Source organism: Trachinotus anak, unplaced genomic scaffold (assembly GCF_046630095.1).
Source record: "Trachinotus anak isolate AG129_WGS33_773 ecotype Australia unplaced genomic scaffold, CSIRO_AGI_Tana_v1 ptg000013l, whole genome shotgun sequence".
NCBI lineage: Eukaryota > Metazoa > Chordata > Actinopteri > Carangiformes > Carangidae > Trachinotus > Trachinotus anak.
In genome coordinates this window covers 14,720,814-14,744,168 of record NW_027273864.1, presented here as the reverse complement: position 1 = coordinate 14,744,168, position 23,355 = coordinate 14,720,814, and the positions used below count along the sequence as shown (strand labels likewise).

The following is a 23,355-nucleotide window of genomic DNA, read 5'->3' as shown; positions in this document are numbered from 1 at the left end:
GTGAGAAAGAACAGGTACAGGAAGTGCGGGGTGATAAATACTGTCATTCATAAGGTATATACATATTGTGTCTTAGGCAAAGATAACACGACTAAGATATTAACAGAGGAAGGGAGAAAACAGAATTGGGGCTAGAAAGGGAGAAGAGAGTGATGAATGATCTGTCCTCTATATAGGACGAGGTGTCTGCAACTTTTCAGGAGCCCCAGAAAGCAAACTTTCTGATATTATTCTGGGTCAGGAAGCCTCAGGGGGAAACGAGAAGCAGAGCAGGCCTGGCCTTTCTTTGGCCGAGCAGCACACTGGTCTGTGTATCACTCAGTCCCTGGTGTCTTCCCAAGCAGCTCACGAGTTTGAACTGAAACACTCGCCAGCTTGGTGTTTCATCAGAACAAGCCGCACATGAACCACATGCCAGCACAGGCAGGATATGCTCATATAAGGGTTGCCATAAGTGCAGTGCAAACAGCTGAGGCAGCAGAGTGGGAAATGTTTCCATTTCTTAATGTATGCACTGAGCCCCATCAGCAAGGACACAGTGACAGGAAGTCATGACGGCCCCCTGTACTTTAGTGTTTAGTCCAACTGCCATCTAGAGGAGATGCTGAGGACAAAGAGAAAACACGGACACAGGCTGCTTCCATCATTACAGCCTCCTTTACTTCATTTTAAAATCATAGTGTTAGACATAAATGTAATAAGTCATGAAGTACAGTACAAAGTCCAGGACACTGATTGTGTAGATCAGTGAAATAAGTGATTCATGGTTGAGTCCAGGGCAACACATCTGTGCACAACTGGATATGGAGTCTTTATACAAATATGAATTTACATTATACTTGTTATAGGTATTTAAAACAACAAATGCATTCATGCCCACATATCCCGATCAAAAAGTATGTTAAGTATTTTAAATAAGTAAAGCACAGTAGCTCGAGCTTTTGCCCTCTAAGATACACTCATATTCCTTTTCAGGTTCACTCCTCTTTATATCAGTGCAAAAAAAGCATAGAAACTATCCATTCACTGGCAGGACTGTCTCCAACAATACAGTACATGGCAAAGCTACAGACACTTCTATTACATACAAAATTACTCATTCTTTGATTCATCCTGTGCTTCAAAGTATCAGTCATAGAGATGCATTTAATCCAGTGGAAGAACACATGTTAAAACAAAGGCATAACTAATAGTGTAACTAAAAACTCAAAAACATGCCATTCCAGATTTGGGCACTTCTGAGTGATGTTGAATTTGTTTGTTATATTTTCCTCCTCCCTGAAAATGAAAGTAAAATGTCTATGCATGTTTTTGAAGTTGTCTTGAAATATTGGATATGTTGAAAAAAACTTGAAATCATGGAATTTTTTTTTTTTTTTTTTTTTTCAAAAAATCCACAATCTTCCCATTGATTTGGAGGAATAACGCTGTTCAGCTGCTGGGAGGAATACAGGTCACATCAATGTGATGTTCCACACTGGCAGGTATCTGGGCCACAGCCTCTCATGGCTCTCAGCATCACACCTGCTGTAGCAGCAGGCACGGTGACAAAGTAGGTGATCGTGTTCCCTCTCAAAGAACAAAATGTCTTCTTTTCCTCAGTCAAGCCAGGTAAGTTACCGCTTGCAGACATAATCAAATATTCCTTTTTATTCCCTATCTTCCCTTTTTGATTTCACAGTTGGTCAGTTTTTTTCAGGGAGTTTGTTTATTATTGTCTTCTACTTTCAGCAGCCCGCCAGAGAAGCTGATCCTACAAAACTGTGGCTTCCTCCATGGCATTTGCCCACCTGTATGAGGAGCAGATTTCAAATTAGGAAAAAGAAACAGCATGAACTGCAGTTGTGTTAAATGAATAATTTCAATAATTTGAAAGATGACTATATTTTGAGGAGAATCTTTTCTGTTTCTGTAAACTCAGTCCACACATTAAGAGACATGTTGAAACTCCAAATCTGGTGATGCTCATGTTTTCACTTCCATCTAAACTTGGCTTGTTCACTCTAGAAAAGATGAACATACAGTGAGTCTCTTTTAGTCTCCAACACCAAGACATCTATCTATCTATCTATCTATCTATCTATCTACAGTAATAGTCATGATATTGCAGTAGCACTGTGTTAAAATGAGCCATCAGGTAAGCATGCCTCTCACCTCTGGGCTGTGTAGTTGTCCTCAGCTTTAAAGGTGTAATACAAAGTGTTTTTGTGGTAAAGCTGGAAGACGTTGGCCTCCTCCTCTCCCTCCTGCTTGTCAGGCGGCTTCACAGTGAAACCCAACAGAGGCAAACTCTCCGATGCCACTTTCTCCTGCAGACAGAAATTACAAGATGTAGCGATGTAACTGTGGACTTTTCAGCACTTTTAGCTATTTTTAGTCGACTGGCAGCTACAACTGAAACTCCAACTGATGTCCTCTGACAGTGTAAAGCGTGTCTGAGTGAATTGATACGTGCTGTTCAGGTTAAAGGGGAGTGCATGTTTCCCCTCACCTCTTGAGCTCGGTAGGTGTAAAGCACCTTGTCTTTGAGTAGAAACCAAAGTCTCTTCCAGCTCCTCTTGCTCTTCTTTGTGCGCTGTAGACTTCCACTAATGGAGCCTTCCTCTGACACTGTCACCTGCACAGCAGCGGCAGTGTTATTTGGAAAATTATGGCATAGCTGTCATTCACCTCATTAACTGCTCATTAATCTGCACTGTGCAGTGAACATGGCCCCTCTACAAAGCGACGGAGGTGTACCTGGTTGAAGGACATGGTGCCTTTCCGATGTCTCCAGATGTTGGGAGGATGAATGTTTTGAAACACAGCAGAGAGAGGGCGACTGGAGCGGTTTGGACGAGGGCTACCTTTACCTGTCAGTGCAGACACATCTCCCCCTGCAGAGACATACAACTTGCTTTCAATCATAGGATATGCATAAGTAACAACGGAAACTTTACAGTAACAATATGGATTCAAGAACTACTGCAATGTGGCGCCTTTTTCCACAAACATGGACAGAATCACATTTTTTTAAAACTTTTAAAAGTTTTGTCTGTACTAATGAATCTGAGCCTCAGTGTTGCTGCTTTTATAAATTACATGTACTGTTTTAGACAATTTGGAGCCTAATCACACTCACCATGGTGTAACACATTGGATTCAGTTATGCATATATTGTCTAGGCACGTTTCATGCATTTCGCATTATCCTCGTCCTACACCCATTGTGCCATGATCTGTAACGATTAACACTGTTTCTACTCTTCCAAATCTACTGCATACTGTGTTGAATATCCTTCCTGTAAAATAAACTTATGTCACCTCTATCCTCTATCAGTCCATTTTAAGTGGGGCACTCCTCCTGTATTTAACTTCGCCTGATGCTGGCTCTCCTCCTGATAACTATTAGTGATGTAGTTAAAAGGTGATGGATTGCCATATTGCCGCTACTTGTTATAAGAAGAATAGCAACAGATTAGATAAGCAGACTGACAGTCAAACTGGCTGATGAAAGCAGAGTTTCCCCACCTCTCTTTTTCAGCTCGTTGTAACAGTGATCACACACTTTGGCCATGCGGTCTTTCATGTATTTCAGTGGATATCTGTTCCTGGAGCAGCTCCGGCAAACAATCTGCATTTAGCAACATACAAGCGGCAAAGGCACAATAAAAACATTAAGCACACTCAGCACTCTGGCCAAAGGCACAGTATGTATACTGTCTCTCAGATATTCATGTATCATAGAGCACTGTGTTTCATTTGCGTGTGACTCACTCTCCCACAGCCATGGCAGTGGTGTCTACGAAGAGTGAGGCTGAAATCTGAGGTACAGTTCATACACATCATCACTTGTGAGACTGGAACAAGTGTGGGAGCTTTCTCTCCCAGAGACAGATGCAGACGATCTCTGGCCTGCAACACACACACACACACACATCCAATAAGGAGCTATAAGGCCATACGCTGTAACATCAGTCTCACTCTGGTAAGGTTAAGCATGACTGAAGAAAATGTTATTAAGTAATGACATAATAGAACAAAAAAGCAGTGCTAACTCACCTCTCCTGAGCAGCTGTTGAATGCTACAGATCCTCTTGTGTGTTCAGTTACAGTGCGGCTTAGAGTGTAAAACCAGTCCTCTCTTTCGATGAAGGAACTGCAATATATACATAGTTTTTGCAGAAGTCATTAACACCAAATATCAGTTGCATCAGTAAACTTGATGTTTGTGTTTAAGGTGTAAAATGTTTTAGCCGTCTGTGATGATGGGGACATTTGTCATCATTGCTATTATTGATTGTTATCTATGATTTTAACAGGACACAGTAGAGTGTGACTCACCTCGCAGACAAAGTGATGGAGATGTCTGTTCCTTCAATCTTCAGTGCATTTTGGACATTTTGAATGATGGGTTTACTGACCTGGGTAATCAATCATTTTAACGTCACACATCAAAGATCAAAAAGCCAAAAATAGAGTAGAGAGAGAGCAGCTGTGCATATTCTTTCTATTCTCACATTTCTGTTAATTGCAAACAGGGTTTTTTTTTTATAATACAGCCTGCAAAAACTGGGTTAACAACCTGGTTCTTACTGTGTAATTATAGCATTATATTTTTACATTATATTACAGACTTTATACTGGATTCTTACTGTGTAACTGAAGTTTTACTTATAAATAAACGTTACTGTGGTGTGTAAGAGAAAACACAGTGTCTTCTACTTCACTGTGGGATTAGGAATAAAGTCATGTAATAACATAATGCATACATGTAGGTGCATCAAACACAACTGATCTAGCAATTATTATTTAAATTATTTTAATTACACTAAGAATAAGATAATAAGAATACGTTTCTTGGCACCATTTCTCCCAGATGTCAGCTTTGCTACCCAGTAATGTACCCAGTATTCACAAAATTAGAAAATACAGGCTGCAGTATAAATTTATAAAAAATACTTTTATGACTGTATTTTGTGCATATGTTAGGGAAAGCTTTAAATACATATCAACTCCTGAGGAATTCCGAGGAGAAACCACAGGTAGAAATCAAAGAGATCACAGCATGAGTTGACTTAATGAAAGACTCTGACCTTCAACCCAGTGAGCGGCAGAGTGTTCTTCAGTCTGTATTTCCCATCCTGCTGAGGGTAGGTGTAGAGCAAGACATCGTTCATCTGACAACAGAGATCACATGCATAAGTCACAGTACATCTGAGGAACATAGAACTGAGCTGTAAATCCAGATCTGTGGATATATTTTAATGATAAAATATTTTAGCTGCCCAGACTGCCTCCTTCATGTAAGTGCAGTGATCGTCCAGTAGGTGGCACCCTAAGCTTATTTTCTTATTTTCAATAGACTGATGATGTCTGGTTACAAGTATACATCAAACACAATCACACTTGCTTCTAGTGCAGCTACACTGACAACAGGCTTTTCAGTGAAGTAGGAGACAGCTTGTTTTCAGTAGTTACAGTTTTTTATATTTCAAGCAGACTATTTTTTGTATATCTTAAAACATATCCAGAGGGGATCCATGCACCCCATCTTTATTTTTATATGATTACACATAAACTAGATACTTCAGTAAACAGTTATCAAATTGCATCATTTACCTCAGAATTATTTTTCCTTTGGATCATTTCACTCACTGTCCCTGTGTGTTTCAGTACCTTCTCTAGGAGACTGCCAGCTCCTGCAGACTTGTTATACCGTACTGTTTCCAACATTAATAACAGCTAAAAAAACACATGATCTGCATCCGGGTGGATAAACTGGCAGCATAAAAGTTATGAAGCGATGATTACCAACATTCCTCCAGAAGAGACATTTACGAGCCTTTTTAGTGTCGAGCCCAGATCACAAATTTCAAAAATGCCACAGGAGGGAAAAGCAGAGCACGCTGATGCTGCTCTAAGGATAATTTGCAAAGGCGTTTAATTTTCTAATCTCTCTTGATTACAATATTTTGGAGCCATCTCTATTTCATGATTTTCTAAACTGAATGTTTAGTACAGTCTATCACTGTGTTTCACTCTTTTTCAACTGTCTCTTTCATGAAATAGTTGACGTGGTGTTGAACTGGCTGTGACAGGTGGTGAAGATTCACCTGAATTATTACTTAGTTTACACTTTGAACTTTACACAGATGCATGTCTCCTTCTTCTACATCCGTCTGCCTCCTGTTTACTTTCACATTATCCTAGTTGGCTAAAAGCACTGTGTATATTAAAGGTGCTGAAGACTAGATTAGACTAATATTAGCTGACAGAATTAGATTTGTAGAAGTTCACAGGTGTACATGGAGCTGGCGTTGACCTTCCCTGTGCTGTCAGTAAAGAACTGGCTCAGGAAGTCAGCATTCAGAAACATCCTGCCAGGAAACCCCGCTCTTAATAGCTCAGTCTGGACATAGAAACATGAAAAAAATAACCTATTAGGTATCTATTAACTCATATACTACATACAGGAAACAGCTTTTACCAAAAACAGATGCCGGGGCTGTCGACCCTTCCGGCTGACCTTCATCAGGGTGCCCTCCTTAACAAAAACCTGATTAAATAAAAAAAATAAAAACATACACAGGATTAAAACAAACTGAACATGTCATTAGTTCTCTGATCATGATGGACATGCAGGAGTGTCTGGAATAAGTAATGGTGTTTTATTCCAGGCCTGCTGGGGATTCCCAGCTGAATGACTGTGTAAAGGGCAACACAGGGGTGGTGCAGGGCAGACAGGGTGGGCTGGCAAAATCAGACAGAAACAATGCTGTTATCAGAGTCATACCCTGCCAGGCTGCAGCAGGTCTTGCTGGCCGTGAACACTGTACTCTATGTTGACCAGACGCAACAAATTCTCCTGAGGCACAAAGAGAGAAAAGAAGAGAAAGACAGGGAGGACAAATGAGATGCCAAAATAAGAGAAATGATGAAAGAGCATTGGCAGTCATTTTCCTGTAAACCCAAACTATTTCCTTCAGCTACGCTATTTTCATGACTCCCTTTGTTTTTAGATGTTGTTATCACCTGGATCAAGCAAGCATGTCAAGTATTGTTCTCTTTTGAACAAGGTAGACATTCAGAGATGTCATCATTTGGCATATAACTCTAACTATGACAACTGTACTAATAACCACTCAAAACAAAGAAAAAGTCAGGAAATCATCAGCATTGTTAGGATTCATCCTCTTAGGATTATGAAATTTTATGGTGAATTCAATTTGCATGCACCAAAAACTTTTTTAAACACAATATGATTGGATAAAGAATATTGGTGTTCTGTAAATGTATGTCCCTTTCATGATTAACATGATTAACATGAAAGGGAAGTAGAAAAAAAATGCATTTCTGCTCCAAAAAGTGATGCTTGTTTTTCAGACTTTTATTTTGTGCATGGGAAAATGGGTGTAGAGTAGACACTACTTTATTTGAAGGGGGCACAAGCCCAAAAGGTTGGGAACCACTGCTCTATGCCTCTCAGGATGCTCTGTGTTTTAGTGGTGTGAAACACAGTGAGGTCAAACTAGGAAAAAAAAATTTTAAAGATGGCTTCACAGGTGTTTGTTCCAGAGCTTGGTGTCCTGGAAGCAGATTCAAACTTAAGGAAAGACTGTGATTTATATTGATATTCTAACATGAGAAACAGGAGAAAGGTTTTGGTAATATAATTTTTGATAATTTGTTGGGGTGAAATTGCTCTCATATGGCTTCCTCTCTATATATTTAGTCAAATCTGTGCTGTGATGCTACATTTTCTCAGGAAACAGTTCACTTTCCTTCTTGAATAATCTTATTTAGGATTTAAACTTTTGGTGGATAGCTGCTTAAGGAAGATCTGAGGTTATTAGGGGTCCAGTTTTCATAAATGTACCGTATTAGTCTCTTTTCCAAACCAGAGACAGTATAAGATAAGATACGTCATTCTGGATGCACATGATTGTTTGCTGGGTTTGAGAGTTACATATGAACTATATGTGACACTTACCCCATGTTTTAAACTGTCATTTACTTGATCTGCAATATCAGACACTATCGCCACAGCAGCTGCATCAGACAAACAGACAGATCGGGAACGACAGTACATGTTACAGCAAGTGAACACATTCACAGTAAAATATTCATATGCAATCAAATGTTTCTTCAGTCCTTGTGTCTGTGTAGAAAGTCACGCAACATAAAAGTCAAAATGAGTCAAGAGTCTGGACGTGGCTACATGTCTGCACTGGGATGGCTCTCTTATCGAAGATACGGCAAGAGATAGTGTTGCTGCAACTTGCCTTCTCATGAATTACACATTACAGTCGTCACACAGGAGAGCGCTGAAATAGCTCCGTGGTGAGTTACCATCACAGACAAAGAAATCTAAATTGGCTCTCTCGTGGCCATCGTGCCACACATCTCTCCATGCCAAATGAGCACAAATAAATTCCCTGTAAACGCACAGCGACAGACAGAGGCCAGTAAGGCTCTCCTGTGAGTAGCAGAGAGTAGAGCGAGGAGCCCCTGTCCACACTGACTCTGCTGTTTGTTTACGGTACCTTGGGTGTCTTCATATTCCTTGGAATCAGGGGAGAGGTTGTTCAAGTAATCTATGGGAGGAGTGAAATATATGAATGCAAGTGAAATACATTTTTATTCAGAATAGACCCTTTTTTAACTATATCTTGTCCTTTACACTCACCAGTGAGGAGCATGCGGTACTGAGCAACACGCACAATGACCTGCAGGAGCTGATGTTTGAGAGAAACCTTCTCTCCGGCTGGACTCTGCTGCTGAGACAAAAAACACAAACGTTTTCTTGGCATCTTTGCTGGTCATCAGGGCCACATTTACTGTAGAAATTAACCTTGGCCGATCCGCATGTCAGATTAATGAAAGCAGTCAAGAGTTTTCACTGAGTGTGTAAAAAACCTCGACTAAGAAAATGAAAGTTGTGATGAGAAGCAAATTATACAACAACACTGGACTTTTGAGCACAACCACCGGTCATATTAACATTTTAGGTGTGAATAAGGGCCAATAACACAGATTGCTGGACAGCACAGTGCCTCGCACAAGGTGTGTGTATGTGTGTGGGCTTGTATTACTCTTGGTGTGGGGACATAAATCTGTTTACACAGTCACATTACCACCTGCTGGTGGCGCTAGATGTGAATTGCACTTCATCTTGTGGAGGGGCATTAATGTCTGTTCCACATACTATGATAATCTATCCATTATTTGACAAGACATTTCACATATATCAACCTCATTGTAGCGTCAAAGGAAAAATCCACAGATGACCAGAGTCACCTGGATTCATCCTCTGGAGATGATGGACTTCATGGCAATCCATCCAAAGTGGAGCAGCGACCAGCTGACTGACAGTGAGATACACAGAGCTATGCTGCTAGCATGGCTACAAACTCTAAATGTAATGATGCAGCTGCACTGACATTAAGGACTTTTAAACACCGGTGCTCTTAAATCAGACAGAGAAATCTGCCAAGCTCTGCAAAGTCTGTCTGCCAACTCTTTTCTTCAGTGGTCTATAAAATGAAGGGAAAATATTGAAAATGCCTTTGGCCATAGATGAGATGCACGTACAATATATAGTGCCACTAAATTTCCTTCTACAATCCAGCTTGATTATAACAAAAGGGTGTAACGGTCTGATTCAATAGACTGATCCCTGCCAGCTCGCTGGTCAATGTCTTTGATTGTAAATAAAACTGTGAATACTAAACAGATGCTGCCAAACCCCTATTGAAGTTTTAAGCATATCATATTATTATGTCCTATTTTTCATATATTTTATACTTAATCTGTCAACTTAATATCTTCTGTAACACTGTCTCCGTCTGACTGGTTTGTTAAGTACTGTTCATTTAATTGAGGCTAATTATAACTCCCCACTTAAGTGCTCAAAAAGCTGCTGGGAAATGGAGGCTGCATTAATTTTAAGTGGCTCATGTCAAACATATTTGTTCTCGACCTATAATACATAAAGTTTATATTTTTCCTCTGAGTGTCATGACTGTTACTTTCAGCAGCCAAAAAAACAGTGTGGTTGTTCCTTTAAATCAAAGTACCACTTTTATTTACTTTATTTACAGACACACACAGACCAGTATCACACATGTTGCCATCACCATCTCTGCTACTGCGAAACATGCACTTCATCTTTGTCACTGCACATAACGTTCACACACACAAACACAGACTTAACTCTACAGATAATAGATAATTGTGCAGAGACAAGAAAGACTCTTGATAAGGATCAAATATAAAAGGTTGGTGCCAGAGTTTCACTTCAAAAAAACCCAGCAATTTTTCATCATCTCAACTAGCTTCCTATTAAAATGTTTTAATTATTCAAATATTTTCATTTTTTCAGTTCTATAGATATATTTGATGACCAAAACCCAAATAAATGCACTGTGTGCAAAAAGTGCAGAAAACACAAGTTTGTTTTCTCATTTTCATGCAGGCTTTGATTCCAAATTGTATTTTCTTGTAAACTACAAATTAGAAACTACAACACTGCAGAGAGACAAAGAGGAGTACAGGAGAGGAGGAGGAGGATGAAGAGCATACAGGGCCTGACTTCACATGTGATGTGGAACAAAAAACTTTATATACCAAACTGTGTTTTGTTTTTGTAATGTACATACAATGTATTACTTTGTGGTAAATAAAGATAGTTTTGTTCTTTCCCATGAACACATCAGAGGACATTTCCTACTCAGAAAGGTCTATGCATCTTGTGGTATTTGTGTATATATCATTTTCATTTTGAATTTGAATTTTTTAAAATGTTAATTTTTATGGACTGCAGTTAGAGAAGCACTGTAGGCCTCACCTCAAACTGGTGAACGATTGCTGCAAAGGCAGGTGAAGTTCGGCAGCTCTCCTCCAGCAGGTTCATACTTCGGTCGTAGTGGCCAATGTACGTGGTAAAAACCAAGAACTCTGCTTTTCTGGACAGGAAGATGTCTGCAATCCTCTGGCTCTCCTCCCTGCGTGAAGAAACAGACATGAGAGGAAGAAGCAGAAGCGACACGTACCAATCATCAGGTTATATTTAAAGCTTTCTGAGTTGCATTACAGTGTGCACTCTGTGGAGTCATGGAAGAGGAGAGGCGAGTGGGGAAAGGAGTTCTTTTTAGTGAGAGCATACGTGTGCATGGGTGTGTGCCAGTATTCCTTATTCAACAACTGTGTAAGCATCTCACCAGTGGCGGATTCGATTCTCCAGCTCAGTGAAGACTCTGCGGTGTAGGTTGTAAACATCAGGAAGCTCGTTGAGAATCTCTCGAAGCCTCTCGTCTTCCAACACAGGTTCCCCTTCATCCCCAACGGCTGCCCCTACTGCTTCCCGAAAGTCCTGGCACATAGGGCAGAAAGGTTATTTTTGTATTGTTTATGTTAAAAATCTTTTTTCTTCTATCCCTTTGCAGTATCACAACAAGATAATACCTGACAGCAGGGAGTACATGAGCTATTACATCAAGGAATCTCATCATCCCTTTGAGCTGCCAAGAGCTGCAGAGGTCGAGTTCACTAGTTTAATCTCCACCAGAAGAGTAACTCTAGATAGGGAAGTGAAGGAGCAGCACTAGCACTAGCCTTAGCCTTGTGAGCAGTGAGCAAGGCGCGAAGCCCTAACTGCTCCAATGGAGCTGCACAGAGGCCAACAGACTGTGTTTGAACTGCACAACTTTTAGGTGTGACTGTGGGCATACGCCGTCATGCTCAATGAACTGACTCTGGTCAAAAAGTAAAATAATATGCATCCGCTAAAAGCAGTGAATATGTGAGATGAATTTTAGAGATATAAAATGTAAACCTAAACCTTAACATAATGCTGCAACTCCAGTTCCGCAGAGCTCTGACAGCTCACTGTAGCCTAATGTAGACACTAATTCCTTCCCATAGAGAATATCTGAACACATACATTACATTAGTAAATTTAATAAGAACACACTCACTTCCTGAAGAAGCTTGAGAGCTTTCACATGCCTGTGGACAGAGAAATATATACTCAATTTAATAAGGACCTGATGTAGTTTCGATAGATAGGCATAGACGTGTGATATGAAAAATGAGTTTACATGTAACTTACAATCTCTCTGTATCCACCAGTTCTTTTGCGATGTAAAAGGCTCTGGATCGGCCATCAGGCTGTAAACAATCATATTATTTATTTGTAATAATCCAAAGGTTAGGAAATGCTAAAGCATTTTGGCACTGGTTCAACATATATCACTGGCTCTCCTCTCCACATCGGCTCTAAGCGGCAATCAAATTCTAAATAATGAAGACAGCCTTGTAGTCGCCCATTAACCTCCATTAACCCACATTAAAATCCTGGCTTGGGGAGGGCAATTTAAGCAGTTGCCCAAGGTGAAAAACAGTTTCCTTTTTAATTTTGTTGTGTTCTGTTCTTCAAATATGTCTTCATTTCTATCTAGCATTTGGAAAAAGGTGATACCTTCTCTTTCAAAATAATGGTGCAAAAGAAAATAAATTCAATCATTTTAGAAAATAGTGGGTAACATACTATAGGTCCTTGGTGAAATCAGTAGAAAATATGGATGAAATGCTTACCGGCTGAGACATTATCAAGCAGTGATAAAGACAATGACAAAATTCCAATTTTAAATTTCATATAGGATATTTAACATTTTCATATGGAAATGTAACACATGTCACCACCTGTCTACATATAAATACATTTTTCAATTTCTACATTAACTCAACTTACATTTGCCAAAACTAACCTGTCTGTCATAATTGCTCTCTGCACTCCCGTCTTCCTCTTCAGAGGTGCGCCCCTGGTCTTCCTCAGCCGCCATCTCTCCCCTGACGTCACCCACTGAACCAGGCTGTGGAACGACAGCCAGCGAACACACATTGTAGGCTTCTGTATAGGCACTGTGGGAAGGGAGAAGGGTGGATTAGATCAGTAAAATATAGGGAACACACAGTGTGCATACAAATGTAGACACACAAATATTAATGATATTGCATTGAGACAGCTTATATACATTCACAGGATTCAGTCAGATTGAAATACAGAAAGTAAGTAGAAATAATTATAATTGCTGAGGGTCAAGCAATAAACCTATTTCATAAGCTGCCTAAGTAGTTATTACTTTAGAAAACACTGATCAAGTGGAAGAGTAATTTATCTTTTGGAAGAATTTAACAGTTTCCAAAGACAATCAAAGTCAAACTGGAATGACTAAAACTTCAAATACCTACAGTACAATATGGTTGTGTCCAGTGGTTATCAACTCTTTTGTGAAAGTCTACTTGTGGCCAGTTATGGCCTTGATTGGTGAGCAGGTTAACCACAGTATGTAGTTTTGTTTTTTTAAAGCTCAAATTGTTTAATTTTAAAGGAGTTCAGCGTTTTGGGAAAAACGTCTTTACTTTCTTACTGAGTGTTAGATGAGAAGATTGATCCCATTTTCATGTTTGTTTGTTAAATCTGTTAAACTGATTCCTTTAATGATTTAATGAACCAGTATTTCACAAGACGAAAGTTATAATTAGAGAAATGTCAGAAAAACATAAAAGTATTACGTAAGAGAAATACTGTGTATGTTATTCTGTCTTGTTTTCTTGTGACCCCTCAGATTTATCTCGACCACTTTGGGGGTCTTGACCCCCATGTTTGCGGCAGCAATGTAGCATTTCAGTTTTTACCACAGATGTGACTCACTGATTCTATAACATGAGCTGCCTTCATTCATGTGAAAATAAATCAGATTAAATTCATTCAACCACTCTGGCCATCATTATGATCCTTATGGTCCTCTACATTGAAATATCACTATAATAAACATTGTATTCAGTGTTAGAAGCAAGTGTGAATGGATAAAACATTGCAGGTCTACAGAAGCCAATAAACTGATCCTGAAGGGCCTGCGGTGACAACTGTACCCAACCAGGGACGCATGTCTGTATTTTATGCTACGTGATTCTCTTCTGCAGGGAGCTCAAATGAATATGCTAATAGCTGCAGCTCAGTGGGGGGTGTAAGCTATGCAAATAAAAACACGTCTTTAAGTTACAGTAGTGATACAGTAGTCCGCTATGTGACCAATGCCTTGCCAATGTTCCTGCCATGTTTCACTCCCAGCACCAATGAATTTAACCCCACTGAGATGCAAATTAGCTACATATGAGCGACATATGTGAGCAGTTCAGATCTCTGCATTGCACACATTAAAGCTGCATGGCCCATTAAAGCTCACGGGATCAAACTTTGGATGAGATACCAGGGGGTGCTTGAACCACAAACTACATGCACAGTTTCTATATTAGGCTTTTATATCACTCCCACAGAAACTGTCTCTGTCACATCTCACAGTCCTGCCATGTTGTATGAACGCTCAAGGCAAAATCTATGGAGATAAATTACAGAAGGAAATAAAAAAAAAAATTCATTTTCTTTTTGCCTCAGGTTCCTTGGTGAGCCTATTTGTTCCACTGGTGGCAGTGATGAGGCCAAGATGCCAGCGATCTCTAAACTAGCTGCTAATATTATCCCTTCAGGCTATTGCAAAACTGAAATTCTCAACCACTACTGTCCATGTAGATATTGCTTTACAGTGATTATAGTCACTGTGTTCATTGGGAGAGGACATCATAATCATTCTAATTTCTTTTGTTTAGCACTATCATAGAAACATTGGCTCTTACACACAGGCATTTAACTTCTGCAACTGTGTATTTTGTGATGGCAAAGCAATGACATAAAAATTTCAAGTTTCACCTGCAAAATTGCATTAACAGTAGTACAGGGAGACTGGTATCTTTTACAGATTCACATTTAAATATTATTCACTTAAGACCATGGTCAAATGGTGTGGAGATCAAACAATATATGCAACACAATAAAAAAAATAAGAGGCACCCAATAGGAACAAAGTGCAACATAAATTACTTAAACAATGGTGAAACATTCTTCAAGAAGGCACCTAATTTACACGCAAGTTTTATCTTATTTGGTTGTAATAAAATTCATTTTAGTGGAAAGTAATAATTCAGCAAGGGCAGCAATAGGCAGTGAACTCACAGTCCATACACACTAATACAGATATAGAATATACCTAAAGCTGACAATCTCCTATTAAAATGCACTGAGGGTACACCCACAATAAAAACCTTGCAAAAACTACAAATGTCAAAACTTCAAATCTGAATACTACCAGCATGGGTATGATCATTGTGAAGCCAGTAAGTCTACGCGGGCAGATATTTACCCATCCCTATTCAAAAGACCACATGTATCACGCTGTACGATAATATCACTGAAGTATCACTTTACACTTCATAAGCTTAATGAGGAAGTCACATACTTTTCCAGCTTCACGGAATAAGAAAAGTGTAAGAACTAATGTGTCCAAACAAAAAGCAAACATGTCAAAACTCACTCATTTGTGATGAAAGTTAGATAATGAGACTTAGTCATCGCGCTGTTTTGACTGAACCCGCAGGATGGAGGCACCAGCAGAGAGGAATAGAGGACAGAGCGAAGATTGTGTATATACTCATGTCTGTTAATGTGCTCTATATCTAAGTTAGCACTTTAAGGAAATACAAAACATTACATTTTAGTTTCAAACCATTTCCAACTAAATTAGTATCTTAATTATATCATAATTTCAGAGCTTTTTCCACCTTTAATGTAACCCAAGCCAGTAGATATAAACCCTAACCTATAACCCTTAACACTATAAAATTTAAGCGAAAAACAACCTGAAGCCATTTAGGAAAAAATAGATAAATAACACTCACAATAACCTGGTTGCATAAGTGTCCACACAATTAAACTAATACTTTTTGAAGCACCCTTTGATTTTATGTATTTTATTTTTAGGATGTCTATCATCTTTGTACATCTTGACTTGGTAATATTTGCTCACTCTTGTTTGCAAAAAAAAAACCAAAACCTTCCAGATTCATCAGACGACCAGGGCATCTCCTGTGCCACAGCCCTCTTCAGGTCACCCCACAGATTTCCAGTTGGATTTAGGTCTGAGCTCTGGATGGGCCATCAGAAAATGTTTATCTTCCTTTGGTGAAGCCATCCCTTTGTAGATTTGGGATGTATGATTTGCTCAAAGATAAAATTCCTCTTCATCTACAGCTTTCTAGACGATGCCTGAAGATTTTGCACCAACATCGTCTGGTATCTGGAGCTAATCATAATTCCCTCCATCTTGACTAAAGCCCCAGTTATAGCAGAAGGAAAGCAGCCTAAACCATGATGCTGCCACCACCATCCTTAACTACAGGCGTGGTGTTCGTTTGGTGATGTGCTCTGTTATTTTTGTGCCAAACATACCTTTTGGAATTATAGCCAAAAACTTTAACTTTGGTCTCATATATAACACATTTTCCACATGATTTTGGGAGACTGGATGTATTTATCTATTTTTTTGTATCTTTTTGTCATGACAATAGGCTTCCGTCTTGCTACCCTACCCCAGAGCCCAGACATATGAAGAATAGGGGAGACTGTTGTCACATGTAGGGAGTAACCAGTACGTGCCAGAAATTTCTGCAGCTCCTTTATTGTTGCCGTAGGCCTCCTGGCAGCCTGCCTGACCAGTTTTCTCCTCTTTTGATCAATTTTGAAGCAACGTCCTGTTCTGGAAATGTCACTGTCGTGCCCTATTTTCTCCACTTGTTGATGATTGTCTTCACTGTGTTCCATGATATTTCTAATGACTTGTTAATTCTTTCGTGGAACAGAGGAACAGAGGAGCTTTATTTAGGGTTAATCAGAATCACTTCAATTGATTCCAGGTGTATACTATTTAACATGAGTGTAAGTTTGTTTTTTTTTTTTCAATTAGTTTTTCAGTTTTTTGAATTTTATAGGTTATAGGTCTCATTAACATTTTTTTACATCACAGAAACCTGCAATTTTAACAGAGGTGTGTAGATTTTTTATATCCCTTGTATAATCTTTATTGTTCAGTTTTGTTTGCCCACACACCAAAATGGTGAGCACAATGAGAGGGAAGCACTACAGTGAACAACTGCTGACTGCAGAACATACTGAGATTGTATCTCAGGCTGTTGTGCCTGACTGGCTGGAGAAGAGCAATGACTCCAAAATGCTCTGACTATTAATCATCCTGAGCAGCCTGTATGATATGGGCACAGCCAACAGGAATGCAGGGGGGGATGGGTTAATGTCAGCACAGTAAGGCTGATCATACCAACAAATAACACCACAGCAGGGCGGCGAGAAGCTCTTCCTACAACATCAACACACGAGGCTGTTTCGGCATCTAAACAGATGATTTATGAATGAAACCAGCCTCTTGTCAACTTAGATCTGAAGAGACCACCACCACAGCCCATGTTTCCTCCTTTACCACCAAACATGCCCCAACAACACACGGACACATCACAGCTGGGGTTTAGTGCATTTCACTGCAATGAAAAACGGAAGCTGCTGTACTGCACGTTCCTCTTGACCACCGATCACCGCATCCATGTCAGGTGATCATAGCATCAGGGGACTCAACATAATAAATAGTTATAAATCTTCCTCCCCAGGGCCATTGTTAAACCCACACAGTGGCCGAGCAGTAATAAAAAAGACCAGAGCTCAGTGTAAAAGGTGGTAAGGATCACTAACATTAAATCCAGCAGCATCAACACACAGCTGCACACAGACAAAGCTCTGTGGATGGTTTGTCAGTTGGTTGGTCTGTCCACCACTTTGTTCCACCCTGAAATATCTCAACAACTATTGTGTGGATTGTCATGTCATTCGATACAGACATTCATGGTTCCCAGTTGATCAATCCATCTGACTTTGGAGATACCATAATATTTTTTCTAGTGTGATCAACAAGTAAAAAGTTTGATTTTTCCAGAACTTTGGTTTATGGTCAGATACCACAGCTGCACTTTGTGCTTAGTGCAAATTAGCAAATATTGGCATGTTAACATGCTAAACTAACATGGTTGCCATGGTGAACATTATACCTGCTAAACAGGATGTTAGCATTGTTACTTTAAAAGGTGATATTAGCATTTAACTCAAAGCACCCCTGTTCCTCAAGTACGGCCTCACAGACCATGGTTGTAGACTCTTAGTCTTGTTTACGTACCTTTCCGTTTCCTCTTCAGGTGACTGAGCTTTACTCCTGAACCCAGGGAGGCTGCTCATGTCCACATAACCGTCCATGTCATTGGCAGACGACAGCACTCGGCTGGGACGGTCAAAGAAGTCCGTGAAAGGTGCCTGTCGAACAGGCCTCCGCTGTGGGACCTGGAGGTTCTCATAGTCTGAGCTGATGGGAGGAACATTCTCATAGTCAGAGGTATCTGTGTTGGGGAAGGAGATGGACCTTGGCTTGGTCAGGGGAAGAGGTATGAAAGGCACACGGGAGCGGTCCTCAAATGACTCCACTCGGACGACACTGCGATTGAGAAAGGCCACAGAGTTCCCTTTTCTTTTGCTGTCCTTGTAGAACAACAAGGCAGAGGGCGGCTCAGATGAAATTTGAGGTTTACTAGCAGAGCGTGAGTTGAGGTGTGGAGAGTTATTTAAGCTGTGCGTATCTAAATCCAGCAGCCTGCTGGGTGTTTGATGGCTGGATTCTGCTGAGGACTTAAAAGAGGACGGGTTGACGTCCACCACAGACTTGCTCTCTGTTTTCCGCCTGAACTTAAGCATCAGGAAGCGCTTAATGGAGGATTTCTTTTTCCTGTTTTTCTCCGATGAGTCTCCCTCGATGAGAAGTGAGGGGGAACTCTTTGTGATGGGCCTCTTGGTGATGTAGGCCAGCTCAAATGGAGGAGGGATATCCACCACAGATGTTGGAGTGGACAGGCCGCTGGATGGCAAAAGTGAGCACCTGGAGAAGCTTCCAGATGAACAAATGGCATCTCTCTGTCTCTGAGACATGTCCTGTCCCTCCACGGAGAGGGAGCGGGGGTACAAGGACAAATAGTGGGGTTTGGAGTAGCTCTTGTGCCGCACTGAGCCTAACATGGGGCTGCTGCTCAGCGCAGGTTGTCCAAATCCACTCATGTAGGGCCTCTGAACAAACTGCACTCCCATGTCAGTCATATTGTTATTAATGCGTTGTGACAGTGAGCGGGATTGCATCCCCGTGGCCTTTCTGTCAAATGGAAAAACATTTTCACCCTCCGAACTATGCCCCGGCTCCTCATAGACATGCTCATCACTGATGTCCTGCTCCGTATCAGTGGTGTCATCCAGAAATGGCACTATGTGACCCTCCAGGTCGTCCTCGTCTCTAAACACGTCTGAGTCGTCTGGGGAAAGCAGCTGGCTTTCTGAGAGAGAAGAGGGCAGCGAGGTGTCAGCGTCTGTTGGCACTGAGACGGATACCAGCCTGAACCTCGGCTGGCAGTCCGAATGATTCAACAAGGCCTCCGCTGTACGAGCTTTGTGCTCTTCAGTTTTGAAAGAAGTCCTTTCCAGACATGTTCTTACCTTGTTCGTGTTGTTACCAATCTCCACATAATCCTCAGAGGATCCATTTTGTTCTCTTACCTCGTAGTTACCAGCTGATATTCCACCGCTGTTTGCAGACAAAAGCTTCTGAGGCGTTCGTTGACTATCTGGCAGTCCCTGAACTTTGTTATTCCTTGGCATCATCTCTCTGTTAATAATGTCCTCTGAAGAGACATAGTAAGGCTCGTGGATTGGATCATCTTCTAAGGCAGCATGCTGCTTATTTGTATCACAGAACTGTTTCTGCTCCTCAGGGACAAAGTCATAAAAACTAATGTTCTGCGTGTTTTCGCCCTTTTCCTTTATTTTATGGCCACACCTCAACTTGAGGATGTTGCAAGTGATGCCACAATCAGAAACAGACTCCTCCTCTTTCTCCTCTCCATCTGATAGAAAAACCTGTTGCGCATCAGTGTCGTTTGTGTTCTCGCTGACGGGAATACCAGGTTCATCTGTGAAAGACTCAGTTAAATCATCTGCTGTACAGTCACCTGTTTCGTCCTTCTTGATGTTCAGCTTTTCCTGCCTCTCCGTCATGTCTCGACTATCAGCAGAGGAGCAGCCTGCCTCTTCATCAATGCTATTCACAGAAATGTCTCCCACTGAGAGGCCATCTGTGTCAGCCAGTGCCTCGCCCGCATCACACCCTTCAGCATCCATGTCCTCTGTCATGTCTGTGTCAATCATCTCCACCGCCTCCTCAGAGTCAGCTGTGAGTCCAGCATCACTGGCCCACAGTGTTTCCAGGGAGTCCACCTCCTCGGTTAGAGCACTGTCAGTTAATCTCCAGTCCTCATCCATCTTCTGAATCATGTCTGCTTCCTCTTCCTTTTCCTCTTCTGTTCCCTCTCCGTCCTCCGGCCCCTGTGACACATTCTGTCGATCTTTTAGCTGTGATTTTAGGACGTAGGCGTTAAAGTGTTCCCCTGCCTGAACCACTTTGTTTAGACCATTCTCAGTCTCGTGCTCACCATCAACCTCGCCGTCTAAAATTAGTGAGCCGCCGTTACTGCATCCTCCTTGGTTGTCATTAAGCTCCAGTGTGACTTTAGGTTTCGGGGCGATGGAAGGTTTGGGACCCCTGGCTGCAGACATGAGAGGGGAGGGCAGCTTCAGGCTGGCGTGACAAACAAATCTTGGCTTAGGAGCAACAGAAGGCTTGGTGCAGTCTGAAAGAACAACAGGAAAAGGAAACTGTAAGATTATGTGCTTTAAAATAGCCTACAGGTCATTTGTATTGTGTCCCTGTGACCTAAAACTGCTCAAAGATTCTATCTTCAGATGTCATAAAATTGTAATTGTATTTGTAATTGTCACATTTAAATATTTCCAGCTGAACATTTCCTTCATAAGAATTAAAAGACAACCTACTATACAGACCATCCAAGTCTACTGGAAATTCCTTGTAGTTTAAATCTGCTCAAGATGTTAAAATACTGGCCTTAAAGGAAAGAATAAGGGACTTAAAACGAGTAAGGTAAGGTTTTACACCCTTTGAGAAAGAATACAAAAAAATCTTAGGGATTTCCCTGACTCACTTCCTGTGATTCAAGTGAGAGAAACCCCTCTCAGGGTGCCTTTACTGCTTCTAGTCTAATACTGTAAATGCAGCAGTTATAATGATAATGATAATGACAAAAACAACATATGCATTTTATGTGTGATTAATAACTCTCACCCACCAAATAGACATTTCATGTACTGAGGATTCAAAATGTTTGCTTGGATTTTAACACTCAATATGAGCTCGGTTTGTGCTAAAATCTCTTTACTCCATCAGTATGGTATGAAGTCAACAATCACTACACTGTCCCCTGACTTCAGTAAACACTGTGTAAAGGACACCATGGTTTGCCTCACATCCTGTCGCTACCGCTGGATTCACAATCTACTCACAGAAATGCAGCCTACGAGACGAAAAAAGTCAAATCTAATATGAAAACTATAATTCTTTCTTTTTCTCTGTGACTCTCTCTGCCCAGCCCGATGCACTTGCTTCAAAAATGCTGTACATGAACTATCGCATACACAGTGAAAAGAAGGCTTTTTTAAGAAAAAAAAAACAAACAAAACTCTGCCCTTTCAAAACAATCATCTCACCTATGTTCATGTTGACGAAGCGACCGTCTCCAGCATCTCGAGCAGTTGCGATACACGGGCTTTTCTTTTTCTTTTTCTTTATTTTTTTAAAGTGTAAAAAACGAAGCCCGCACCAAACTCTGTTGAACTGTCCGGACACACACACACTCACTCACACTCACTCACTCACACACAGACCGACTGAACACGGCTCTGTCTATCCTCTGCTCAGCTGATCGCCTGTGCGTCCTACAGCGCGCAGGACGCGACTGGAAACCAAATGGAGAGAAGCTCGATCCGCTCCCCGTCGCACACTTCACACATTACACCGCGCCACAGGATCCGTGTGACAGCAGCAGCAGTTCCAGTTCAGTGTTGAGGGTGTTAACATCGGCCTTGCAAGTGAATCTAACAGACTTTGCGACAATGAGGTGAATACTGAAGCTGCGAAGGGTGTGATGCGGCGAAGTGACAACAATGGAACATTCTAACCAAATGTCTTAATTGATAACTAAGCCATTAGATGACTTTTTGGGTTGCCAGGTTGTAAAGTGTTTTGAAGAGAACATTTATAACTGCACTTAAAACTATTAAAAATCCACACGGATTACCAACAGGTATTAATGGATTTATGGCAATCAGACAGAATAAACACCAGACACATGAATTTACTCAACCTGGCAACCCAAAAGTTGTTGTTTTTAATGGCTTACAACCACTCCATAAAGTATCAGTAAATGACTTATTAACCACCAATGAAGCTGAAGCCATAAACAACTTAAAACCCTGTAACTTTGGTGCCTTATTACAAAGTGGTGCCAAAATAATATCTGTTGTTTCACCTCAAAAACCTTTGTACTATTACTTCTTCTAACTCAAAACTTCCCTTTATTCATCCACTGTTGCAGTGTTACATTCTCAGAGCCTAGCTGTTTCTGGATGATACCATCATAAGCCACATTTCTTGGCATTACCATTGATGTCTGATTAAAAATCACACGTATCTGTGGTCCTAAATCAACTCTCCTGCATTGATAAACCAGCCTTGTTTGTCTGTGCACCCATCTGACTGTATGATTGGTGTACAACAAGCTCTTTTCTACATAACAGGAAACTGCTCTCCCTGTTTCCTGCACAGCCCAACTTCACATCCTTAGCAGCTTATGGACATCATGCTCACATTTAACCCCATCGTTGAATTAACTGTGACTCACTGGCGGTGAAGTAAGGGGAGCTTTTTTTACTCTTGAACGGTGGTCAGCTGGTGAAGAGTTATTACTCTAAAAAATATCTGTGTTGTGTATCACAGCAACACACAGTAGCATAAAAGTGGGGAGTGGCTCTGTGAGAAGAAAGACATGGGAGTCAAGTCCCGGCTGTTTTGACGCCACACCCAACGCATAGCAACACATGAATATTTTCTATTTGGTGCCATCTGTATTTGTGTGTGACTGACCTCACATTTAAAAAATGTCCATTTTCAGACCATAAAACATGCACATGATGAGATGTAATCCTCGTGTTACAGTACACTACAAATTGTTAGAGAGGCTAATCCAGGCCAAACGGCACACTGTAGTGTACTGAGTCTATGATCAACACTCTCTCCTTTTTTATTCTCCTGCATCACACTATAAGGTCAAAAATCAATCCACAGCTACATGAGAAAATCTTGGACACGTTAATCCATAGCCACATGGCATTCGATTTCTACCATTTTGTCTGCGATGGTCTTCCTGATACTTTCCAGCTTTAATAAATGGTTCAACACATCCAAACACAAAATCT

General features: G+C 40.8%; 1 protein-coding gene across 1 annotated transcript; it reads right to left on the bottom strand.

Annotated features, from left to right (window-relative positions):
* Window positions 1–638: 638 nt before the first annotated feature.
* Window positions 639–21,986, bottom strand: fgd5b (FYVE, RhoGEF and PH domain containing 5b). Its single transcript, XM_071493785.1, has 21 exons — window positions 21,589–21,986; window positions 18,113–20,657; window positions 12,749–12,902; window positions 12,091–12,149; window positions 11,957–11,987; window positions 11,201–11,352; window positions 10,828–10,984; window positions 8,668–8,758; window positions 8,525–8,575; window positions 7,972–8,030; window positions 6,775–6,846; window positions 6,469–6,537; window positions 5,075–5,158; window positions 4,323–4,402; window positions 4,041–4,137; window positions 3,756–3,893; window positions 3,510–3,612; window positions 2,740–2,876; window positions 2,492–2,617; window positions 2,155–2,309; window positions 639–1,790 (listed from the first exon to the last, which is right to left on the bottom strand). The coding sequence occupies exons 1-21, from the start codon at window positions 21,596–21,598 to the stop codon at window positions 1,754–1,756; spliced, it is 4,407 nt and encodes a 1,468-aa protein (XP_071349886.1). The 5' UTR covers window positions 21,599–21,986; the 3' UTR covers window positions 639–1,753.
* Window positions 21,987–23,355: the final 1,369 nt, after the last annotated feature.